Source organism: Mchenga conophoros, linkage group LG6 (genome assembly GCF_057382185.1).
Source record: "Mchenga conophoros isolate Kocher_MC1m ecotype Shallow Benthic linkage group LG6, M_conophoros_male_GT1.1, whole genome shotgun sequence".
NCBI lineage: Eukaryota > Metazoa > Chordata > Actinopteri > Cichliformes > Cichlidae > Mchenga > Mchenga conophoros.
Genome location: NC_140531.1, coordinates 42,404,165 through 42,415,528, shown reverse-complemented (window position 1 = coordinate 42,415,528; position 11,364 = coordinate 42,404,165). Strand labels below are relative to the sequence as shown.

General features: G+C 47.7%; 1 protein-coding gene across 3 annotated transcripts in view; it reads left to right on the top strand.

Annotated features, from left to right (window-relative positions):
- The window catches only part of mtmr7b (myotubularin related protein 7b), a 12,889-nt gene extending 2,399 nt beyond the window's left edge, over window positions 1-10,490 (top strand). Inside the window, exons 3-15 of one of the 3 annotated variants that reach the window (XR_014892817.1) lie at window positions 896-1,058; window positions 1,174-1,331; window positions 2,004-2,132; window positions 2,613-2,747; window positions 2,840-2,972; window positions 3,217-3,326; window positions 3,818-3,943; window positions 4,025-4,074; window positions 4,531-4,731; window positions 5,410-5,544; window positions 7,545-7,671; window positions 8,424-8,888; window positions 10,069-10,490. Coding sequence is in view for 2 of the 3 variants with exons in the window: in XM_085278182.1 (XP_085134308.1) it covers window positions 896-1,058; window positions 1,174-1,331; window positions 2,004-2,132; window positions 2,613-2,747; window positions 2,840-2,972; window positions 3,217-3,326; window positions 3,818-3,943; window positions 4,025-4,074; window positions 4,531-4,731; window positions 5,410-5,544; window positions 7,545-7,671; window positions 8,424-8,777 (1,821 nt within the window). In the remaining variant the exon portion in view is untranslated. Of the gene's footprint in view, window positions 1-895; window positions 1,059-1,173; window positions 1,332-2,003; window positions 2,133-2,612; window positions 2,748-2,839; window positions 2,973-3,216; window positions 3,327-3,817; window positions 3,944-4,024; window positions 4,075-4,530; window positions 4,732-5,409; window positions 5,545-7,544; window positions 7,721-8,423 lie in introns of all 3 variants that reach the window. The other 2 variants (XM_085278182.1, XM_085278183.1) reach the window with 2 other exon arrangements.
- Window positions 10,491-11,364: the final 874 nt, after the last annotated feature.

Here is an 11,364-nt window from a genome sequence, read left to right as displayed (position 1 = left end):
CTGTCTGAGCAGAAGCAGTGAAAGAAAAATAATAATCTGTGTTTATGCAGCTCCTCGTCTCCTCTGCTGTTAGCTGCACATTCATCGTGATGAGGAGCGGCGCAGCTTCATCTGGGATATCACTGATATCAGTGGTGTGCGGTGTTTTCACAGAATTCCAGGCTGGGTGGTTTTCCAGACACGGGAAGAAAAGATGCCACCCTCCCCCCTCTTAGGAGTCCGCCTCGTCCCCGTGGACCTGAGTGGATGATGAAGAGATGCAGGCGTGTCACATTTCACTCAGCAGGCTCAGACTGCTGGCTGGATTAGCAGAAACAAAGGACAGAGTCAGAGTGAGGTGTAGATTAGCTCTCCTTCACAGCACAGCACCTAATTTTGTTCTTCATTAAAACTATGCTGCGTCTGATTGGCTCTGACCCAAACCAGTTCACGTCATGGTTCAGCGTTGGTCTCAACCTCCACACGTGTCTTTTATCTCATGTTGGTTGAATTCCCATAATTCTTCCCTCCAAATAGTCCAAAAAAACCCAAAGAAACTATGAATACAAACACAAACGGCCGACAGTGAACGCAGCTTCTCCTCCAACCACCACAAAGGCGCACCGGCCTATCAGAGGCAGAGCTGGAGCAACGTTTCATGAGGTTTGTGACCCCAGCAGCCCAAAATGATCAGTCCTATCCCAGCGCTGTGAGGTATAAACAAGGAATGAGGAGAAGAACACAGCACAGCTGTACTTCCTGTGGGCCGGGCACTTCCTGTTAGGAAATCTGAGAGGCTACGCTAACAAGGCCACGGCGGGCTGCTCATCTCCATGATGGGTGTGCTTTACAGTAATGTGCTGTGCTTGGTGACGCAGGTCTACAGGAAGTAACTGTGTGTGTGTGTGTGTTACAGGTATTGCACAGCATGGTGAGCAGCGTGGAGAGGCCGCCCACCACCTCCTCAGGAGGTCAGCTGATCCTTCGCTGTAAGGACTTCCAGATCTTCCAGATATTCATTCCACAGGAGAGAGACTGCTTGGACGTCCACGCCTCATTGGCCAGACTGTCACGGCCAGGTGTGTGTGCGTGTGTGTGCGTGTGTGTGTGCGTGTGTGCGTGTGCGTGCGTGCGTGTGCGTGCGTGCGTGCGCACATGTAAAACACAGATTTTTAATTCCTCGTCTCCTCTCAGAGAAGTACAGCGAGCTGTACTGTCTGTCCTTTAACCCCAACGTGAACAAAGAGGAGAGGGAGGAGTCGTGGAACTTCATCGACCTCGCGGCCGACTACAAGAGGATGGGCGTCCCTAACAACCTGTGGGTTGCCACGGCAGCAAACAGTGAATACAGGGTCAGTCATGATCATGTGACACAATGTTAACTGTTTGAGAGATAACGAGTACATTTCTGCACTTTGACGTGAAGCTGCTGCTTATACGCCGACGGCTCTGAGAGCTCGGCGCCTCCAGAGGCCGTCCCCCTCAGTCTGACTGCACTCACCATATTCAGACTCGGTTCATCACGTTTAAGCGTTGCTGTCTGCGCGCTCAGACTGATGAAGGTGTTTTCCTCGTTTCACGTGTTTGCAGAGCTTCGTCTCTGCTGCGATCTAAACCTGTGAATGTTTCTCTTTAAGTCAGTCAGTAGTTTTTATAAGGTTTGGTAGATTAGCTCAAACAAGCCTCACTCACAGCTTATCAACAGCTACGTCACAGCACCACCCTCCAGCTCAGGGTCCAGTCAGGCTCCCAGGTCACCTGTGGTGTTGACGGTCTCTGAATATTTCATCAGGAAGGAGCGGTGAATATTCTCAGAGGGACGGTTTTAGCAAAGCAGCTGTTTGTCTCAGTCTGCGGCGTTTGTGCTGGAACCAGCTGAGCGGCTTGGCCGAGTCATCGTAACAGGATGTTTAAAATGCACCATATGAGCTTAAACACAGTGTGTGTGTGTGTGCGCGCGTGTGTGTGTGTGTGTGTGTGTGCGCGTGTGCGTGCGCGTGTGTGTGCGTGTGTGTGTCCTGCAGGTGTGTGATACATACCCTTCAGAGCTGTTTGTTCCAAAGTCGGCCACGCCCGCCATCATCGTGGGCAGCTCGAGGTTCAGAAGTCGAGGACGATTTCCTGCTTTGTCGTACTTCCACCAGGACACACTGGTCAGACACACACACACGTTTGTATTTATATCCTCGTGGGGACATCTCATTGACATTATGCTTTAGCTGCTTACCTTAAACCTCACCATAAACTAACTGTCACCCTGACAACAAACGGGGATTAAAAGCTCTGTATTCCCTCCATGTGTATGGGCATATGTAAGACTGTGGATGAGATGGCCAAGGTTAACACAGCCGAATGCATGATGCAAACAAAGGAAGAGCACATAAGTCTCACTGTGAGATTGAAGGAAGAACAAGGGTCCAGTCGGCCGCTTGCACTGTGCACCTCAGCTTAAAACCAGTATAACTAAGCCACAATATCCTGACTAACCATGAACCAACTGTCACCCTGACACCAAAACCACGTTCTGAGTCTCAAAAATGCTTCAAGCTCGTGAGAACGGGCACTAAATAGACACAGACACAGACACACACACACACAAAGGTGGGATTCTGAGTGTGTTCTTCGCTCTGCAGGCCGCCGTGTGCCGCTGCAGTCAGCCGCTGTCGGGCTTCAGCGGGCGCTGTCAGGAGGACGAGATGATGCTGCAGGCGCTGATGAAGTCCAACCCTGGAAGTGACTACATCTACGTGGTGGATACCAGGCCCAAGGTAACACACACACACACACACACACACACACACACACACACACACACACACACGAAGAGGTGTTGTGACTAACGGAGTGTGTGTGCGTGCAGCTGAACGCGATGGCGAATCGAGCGGCAGGTAAAGGCTACGAGAACGAGGACCACTACACCAACATCAAGCTGCAGTTCATCGGCATCGAAAACATTCACGTGATGAGGAGCAGCCAGCAGAAGATCGTCGACGGTAACCGTGTGTGTGTGTGTGTGTGTGTGTGGTAAACAAACAGTAATGAGGAAGAAATGTTCAGCTTCCCAAACGATCAGTAAATACAGACTTCCTCTGACTGCATATTTTTCCTCTCTCTCGCTCTCTCTCTCGCTCTCTTTCTCGCTCTCTCTCTTTCTCGCTCTCTCTCGCTCTCTCTCTTTCTCGCTCTCTCTCTTTCTCGCTCTCGCTCTCTCTCTCGCTCTCTCTCTCTCTCTCTCAGTGGGGGAAATGCGATCTCCGTCCGTGACAGACTTCCTGTGGGGGCTGGAGAACTCTGGTTGGCTCAAACACATCAAAGCCATACTGGATGCCGGCGTCTTCGTAGCCCGGGTGTGTGTACGCACTCGCACACGCTCAGCAGAGCCAATGCTTTATTAACTAGCGGTTGCTCGGGGGTGGGGTCTCAGTCAGGTGGGACCCCCCTCAGTCAGTCAGTTGATGCTTCGTAATCAGACCGATGGATGATGTCATGACTTTATTTATCAGACGTGAGAAACTTAAACGTTGTTAATGATACGAAGTCGGGGCCTCGCGGTGGGGATGGTCACAGTGGACGCTGTGCTGCTGTTTGTGGTGGAGGTTGCCCAGCGTGGCTTTACTACGCTGCATGTAAATGCATCCACAGGTAGAGCTGTGCACACCTGAGCGCAGCCTCCATGCTCTGATTGGATTTGCTAAACTAAAAAAAACACCCGTTGCCAGCTCGCCTCACGGTAACCCGTCGTTTTTTTTAAAACGTGGTCATTACATCAGGTCAGGTTCAGCAGTCGGAGCTCCATCAGGCACTAAAGTCAGACTCCTGCTCTCTGCGCTCTCTCCAGGCGGTGGCGGACGAAGGCGTCAGCGTGCTGGTTCACTGCTCAGACGGCTGGGACAGGACCGCCCAGGCCTGCTCTGTGGCCAGTATCCTGCTGGACCCGTACTACAGGACCATCAGAGGCCTCATGGTAACGCAGACGGCCGCGCTGACCATCGCCTGTTCTTCCTCTGACGTCTCACATCCATACCTCCTCCTCTTCTTCTTCTAGGTGCTGATACAGAGAGACTGGGTGTCGTTTGGCCACAAGTTCTCACACAGGTCAGTAACTTTGAGTCTGGTCTCATTCGGACGCTTCTCTTGCATCTTTCTGTCCACATTTAGTCCACGATAAAGACGTTTCAGACACTTTGGTCCTACGGTGTGGGAAACCATGAGAAAGAAGAAGAGGGCGGCAGTGCCAGTTCTGTAACGAGCGCCGAGGTTGAAACTGAAAGAGACGCTGAAGGCGAAGGTTGGTCCAAACAATCCAAACGACTTTCACTTCAAAGCAGCAGAACCTCAGTTCTAATGTTTCAATCTCATGATTGTAGAGACGTGAGCACAGACTCCAGTAAACGTGAGACATGAGACGTGATGACGGTTCATTAGTTTCTGTTAGTGATGTCAAGCTTACCTGTACAGCTGACGTTCAACGAGAGCATCAGCAGTTTAATTACTCGTTCATATTTGCTCTTTACCTGATTGAACACATGAAAATTGCTCTGTGCCCCGCAGGTACGCTCACCTGGACAGAGATCCCAAAGAGGTGTCCCCCGTCATCGACCAGTTCCTGGAGTGCGTGTGGCAGCTGTCAGAGCAGTTCCCGTGTGCCTTTGAGTTCAACGAGCGCTTCCTCATCGCCATCCACACTCACGTGTACTCGTGTCAGTACGGGACCTTCCTGGGAAACAGCCAGAAGGAGCGTCGGGACATGAGGTGAGCACGAGCGTCCCGGATTCACGGGCTCTTACTGTGAGCAGGCGAGTCGGCTTTTCAGGGTCTGAATAGATTTAAGAAATCAGTCCTGTTTATGTGACGGATGCAAAGAGGAAAAAGTAGAAACCAGCGACTGATCCTGTGGGAACTCCAGGCCTCGAGCGCCGGCGTCCTGCAGGTGTTAGATCGCACCCTGGGTCAGCACACCTGCATCACATGATTAGTTCATTACTGGGCCTCTGGAGAACTCAAGACCTTTAAATCAGCCGCGTTGGACGAAAGACGCGTCTGAGAGCTGCAGGACGCCGGCCCTCGAGGAGCTCCCTCTCCTGTGTTAAAGGAAATCAGCCGTCGTAGCTTTTATTTAAACGAGATGAGTTTCTGAAACTGGACAGAATGTGCTCATGGTCTGATGTCGTCGCAGTCCCGTCTGCGTGGATATCTGCCCGCTGCTCGTTTTTATTTAAGGAAGTAAGAAACAGGAAGTGCAGAAACCTTGAATGTTTTTAATGAGGAACCGTCCGTCGTTCATCACCTGCCACTCCTCGTCACAGACCACAGATGTTTTCATCGCTACAACAGCTCGTGTCCACAGGTGACGGCGAGCACGCCGCTTATAATCCAGTTTTATTCGTATCTGTGTCACGGAGGTAAAGGCTGTGCGATGTGTGTCTGCAGGCTTCATGAGCGCACTCACTCGGTGTGGCCTCAGCTGTGGAAGGACCGAGGCGAGTACACCAACCCTCTGTACAAGGCCGAGCAGAGCCAGAGTCAGGGCGTGCTGAGACCCAACACCTCCCCCTACTGCTTCAAGTGAGTCACTGCAGCAAAAACGCCAACACAACTGCGTTCTCCCTCACAAAACAGGAAGTGTAGTCCTGGTCCAGTCCAGCCGGCTGCGATTCCCAGCAGTGATTCTGTGGATCCTGATAGCTTAGCTGGAAACATGACGATTCCTGTTAAATTAATTTATTTAAGCAGCAGCAGGTTCACCCTTTAAGACCTACCATAGAACCAAGTCTGCCAGAATTATCCTTATATTCTTACATGCTGTAGGGACACTTGTTTTGATTTATTGATCAGCATTCAAATATCTCAGTGAATACAGAATAAAGATTACCACAAAGCAAGACGGCACGAGACAAGGCGAATCAAATTTCTTGTTCAGGTCATGTTTGTTTTGTAGAGAAAATCAGTGGTTTGTATGAGACTTCCAGCTGATCATCAATCATCACTCCAAGAAATTTATTCTCGTGCACTCTTTCAATTTCAATTCCATTAACCCTGATTTTGGATACATTTTTCATTTGTCTAGTGCCAAAATAATACTTTTTGTTTTCTTTATATGTAACGATAACTTATTTACATCAAACCAGTTTTTTAATATATTTAACTCTTTTTCCGCTGCAGTCAGAAGCTGTTCTGGGTTTTTACCTGAGCAGTACAGAGTGGTGTCATCAGCAAACAATACACGTTTTAACAGTTTGGAAACATTACATATGTCATTTATATGTAATATGAATAATTTGGGGCCCAGCACAGAGCCCTGAGGAACACCACAAGTTACCTTCAACTGCTTAGATTTTACATTATTGATTTCTGTCATCCAGGTAACTTGTCATCCACTTGTATGCCATCCCTCTTATGCCATATCTCTCTAGTTTATTCATTAATATAGATCAATTGTATCAAACGCCTTTTTTAAGTCTATAAAAACACCAACAGTATATTCCTTATTATCTATAGCAGTAGATATCCCTTCAACAAGTTCCATCACTGCCATCGAAGTGGACCTTTTCACTCTAAAGCCATGTTGGTTATCACTTAGGAGATGATGCGTCTCCATATATTTATCAAGTCTATTAACAAATAACTTTTCTAAAATTTTTGAGAACTGTGGGAGCAGAGATATTGGCCTGTAATTGGTGAACTGACATCTCTGTTTTTATTTCTTGACTCTGGAATTTCTTTTGCTAAATTAAAGCCAACATTTACAAAGAAATCATTAAATTCATTTGCAATGTCTTTAGTTTTATCAAGCACAATATCTTTATCTTTTTTTAAATAATCTGGATAATTCTTATTTTTTTGAGCCCTTTTTGATTTTACTGTTTAATATCCTCCATGTTTCTTGTGTGTTACTTCTGCTTTGCTCCAATAATGTGTTAATATTCTTTCTTACTTGTGGGAGCATTTCAAGTTGCTATACATCAATATAACCGTTATAGTCCAAATATTGATCATATGTATGCATTAAGTGAATAATAACTAGATAAACTACAAAAAAATTGAATGTTGTTGTTGTTGTTTTTTGCATATATTTCTAGTTAGAGAAATTTAAGAGGTTTGTCCCTCAAAACTGTAAATACCAAAAAGTTGCACAAAATAGTTTCTAACAACAGGAAATGTATTTTGAGTGTCTTCATAGTTTTATTTTTGAGATGCACCAATTTTTATACACTGCTGGAAAAACGGAAATAAATATTATAATGCAAATTTGCAAAAAAAAACAGCATATGCATCAAAATAAACTGTTTCCAGCAGTGCAACTTGAGTCCTAAGCATCCCAGAAACTATTCAGAAAAGCAAAAAGTCAAACATGGCTTTCAAAAACACCAGTATAGGCTCATAAGGCCCCGAAGGTAAAAAAAAAACAACTACATTTTCCGCGAAAATGACGTCACTTCCGGCTTTAAAGGGTTAAAGGAAGCTGCACTGAGCTGCTGGTTTTGTGCATTTGTTTTGTTTGCCTGAGTCCCTGAAACAGGCGGAGAGTTTCTCTGCTTTTATATTTCACATTTATTCTCCTCCAGGATGTGGAAGGGTCTCTATAACCACGCTGAGAAATCGACGCCTCCCCGCCAGTCACCTGCCGACTTCCTGTCTGCCGTGAGGGAGGAGTCCCAGCAGCTGGAAGAGGAGCTGACCAATCACCAGGAGGTACCGCCAGGAGGAACCGCCCACCACCACCACCCGGGCTCCAGACAAGGCATACAACACACGACACGCCTGTTATGACACCAGCACAGATCGTTCACTTCAGCTTCGCTGCTTAAACTGCGACCGTCTACTTTTTAAAACTTTTTACCCCAAAAATTAAAAATCATTCAGCAGCTATTAAACCAATTTTAAAAAATCTGCAGAAGTTTCTAGATTAATTTTTTTTAAATGTCTTATGTTGGTAGCAAAGACTGTAAATAAAAGAAGGAAACTGGCTCTATATCTCAGAATTGGACATTAGCATGTTAGCATTAGCCGCCCTGCTGGGTTGCGTAAAGGTTACTGTATTTGGCCACCATAGACTGTGTCACACATACCTGATGTTAGCGCTCAGTAACATCTCATTGGACAGTCTGTTAGTCCAGTAACCTCACAGCCGACACATTATTGGTCAGGCGATGTCATTAAAAAGCTGCAACAGCACAAACACGGTGCAGAGGTCAAGTTCAGGGTTAGCTGAGGTGAAGTCAGACAGCTAGCAGCTACGTCATGTTAAAAACACCTTTGTTTCTTCTGTAAAGTTTTAACATAAGAGTCTATGGGACTGAGTCACTGCTGGAGCCTCTAGTGGACGTGAGGGGAACTGCAGCTGGGCTGCAGCCTCGTTCTAACCTGTAACTCTCTGAGTGTTAATAAAGTTTTTCCAGTTACGAGTCCTGTCAGCTGATTGTAAGCTTCTTGTCTCTGTGCAGCGGATCGCAGAGCTGACGGGGAAGCCGATCACCTGGGAGAAGATCGAGGTTCCCCGGAGGAGGACTAGCTGCCTGCCGCAGAGGCACAGCGGGCCGGACCCGCCCACCTTATACAGAGAGCCAATCGCCAGCCTCGCACAGGACAGCAGTCACACACTTTCCTCTACACCAGCCAATCAGAAGACTCACACCAAGGAGCCCGCACTCTCCCTGCCCTTAGGGCCACATACCCAGCTCAAGAGTCACGACCCCGATGACCTCTCCACCTGCAGCGACCTGGAGTCGGGCGTGGCTGACCTCAGCAGCCGCTCATCCAGCGGCGGTGATGTCGGCAAGGACCCGGACTTGGAGTGACACGGACCGGATCAAAGGGACTCCGCTGGCTTTTATTAATATTTATTCACAGGACGGCGAGGTGACGTTTCCAGGTTAAAGGGAGAAACCTCGGCGGCGTTTGAGACGGAGGTGAAAACACGGTTTAACGTTTTTGGTTCACAGAACAGACAGGCTGCTTCAATTTAAATGTTTTTAGGTTACTGACATTTGTACTGAAACGCACGATTGCACAGTGACAGGAAGTCAGATGCACACGAGTTTAAAGCGATCAGAACAAACACGAGTTATTGTCTCTTCTTCTCTCCACTGAAGAGTCTGAAAACTTGTTTCCACCCAGTCTTCCTCATCCTGCAGTGCGGCATAACAGGCATAAAGGTTTCACTGTAGATCATGAAGCTGACCTGCTGTACGTGTTCAGCGTGGCCCTCGTTAGCTCGTTAGCTCGTCACAGCAATCACGCCTGTGGGGTCGTATTTGTGTGGACGACAGGCGGCCGTTTCCTCAGACGGCTTCAGTCTGATCCTGGATCAGCCGTCTGCTCAGTCTGAACACTGAAGTGCTGCTAGAGCAGCTTTGATTCAGTTCAAAATGGCCCGCCCCCTTTAAGCCCCTGGTGGGCGGGGCTTCTACCACAGTTACTTTGGGAACACCGGGGAGATTTTTTTTATTAGAGACAAACGTAGTTTAAACTGTCACAATAACACAGAAACCCCACAAACACACTCTGACTGAAATGCTCCAACACACACACACACACACACACACACACACACACTGACACACACACACACACACACTGACACACACACACACTGACACACACACACACACACACTGACACACACACACACACACACACACACACACACACACACACTGACACAGACACACACACTGACACAGACACACACACACACACTGACACAGACACACACACACACACACATATAGACACACACACACACTGACACAGACACACACACACACACATATAGACACACACACATATAGACACACACACACTGACACACACACACACACACACACTGACACAGACACACACACATATAGACACACACACACACACACACACTGACACAGACACACACACATATAGACACACACACATATAGACACACACACACTGACACAGACACACACACACACACCGATCGTTCACTTTCTCATCGCCTTCTTAACGACACGTTTATTTCAAAGGTTTAAAGGGACTGAAGAACAAACAGGTCAGTGTTTATTTTTGATTTTAGACTTTTTTGTGCTTTATTTGATTTTATTAAACTTTATTTAGATTTTGCCGTGTGAGGAGCTGATGCTGTCGGTCCTTCAGATGACAAAGTGGAAATGATGAGCTCAGAGCAGTGTGTGTGTGTGTGTGTGTGTGTGTGTGTGTGTGTGTGTGTCAGCTGGATCTCTGTTACTGGGAGCTGGTGATAAACTGGCTCCACTTCCTCCTCCTGCTCATAACTGGGACTCTGACCGACACCACCTCCGTCCACTGCTGGTTTATGGTTGGAGAAGTTTGACTTTAACTGATGCACTGAAGACGAACTTTGAAAGGAGAGGCGTGACATCTGTGATTGGCTCTAAGGAGCTCGTCTCCTTTTTAACTGGTACACTGTAGCCTGTGGTGTGTCTGTACGTCGCTGTGTGTTTCCTGTATCCACTGATGTAAACGATCTCGGTAAATCCATATTAAAGAGAAAAACTCGCGTCCTCACCTTCTTCCTCTGTGGAGGCCGAGCAGCCGTTTGAGTTACGGCTCCTTCACAGCGTATCTGTGTCCGTCCCACAGCAGGTTTGGATCTTTAGTGGAATTTATTTAAAGCTTGAAGCAGCTTTTATACCATTTACGGCCTGCACACATCCTTGTTCCCTCTCTTTCTCCATAATGTGTTCGTGCTGCAGACGTCAGTAAAGTTACATTCACAGTACTTGCACATGTAGCTAGGGCTGAGGAAGAGGAGGAAACTCCGAATCCAGAGAAGGTGGAGACTTTAAATAACCAACAACAAGCAAAACTCTGGAGAAACAGCACCACACATTGCATCTGCAGGGTGAGTAAACCAAACCCAAGCTTTGTACCATTAGATCACTCTGTCTGCAGACACTGACGCTCTGAGCAGCCACGTCGCGTCACCAGCTACATATTAAACTGAGTCTTCCTCTCATGATGACAGGACCGTGTGCTTGCTAGCAAAGCTACGACTGAGGTGATGTCAGTGAGCTTTTAGCTCTTCTTGCACTCAGTAGTTGGTTTAGTACACATGCTTTCTTCTTGGATATTCCAAAAGCTGAGTTTGCACCATAAACATTTTAAGGATGCCCTCAGCTGGGAAAGGGTGGAGTGCCCACTCCGGGTGGGGACGAGTTCCTGGTCCAAGTGGAGGAGTTTAAATATCTCGGTCTTGTTCACGAGTGACGGGAGAGGGGGGCGGGAGATCGACAGACGGACTGGTGCTGCTGCTGCAGCGATGCGGACGCTGCACCGGTCCGTCGTGGTGAAGAGAGCTGAGTGTAAAAGCGAAGCTCTCGATTTGGAGGTCGATCTACGTCCCTACCCTCACCTACGATCACGAGCTGTGGG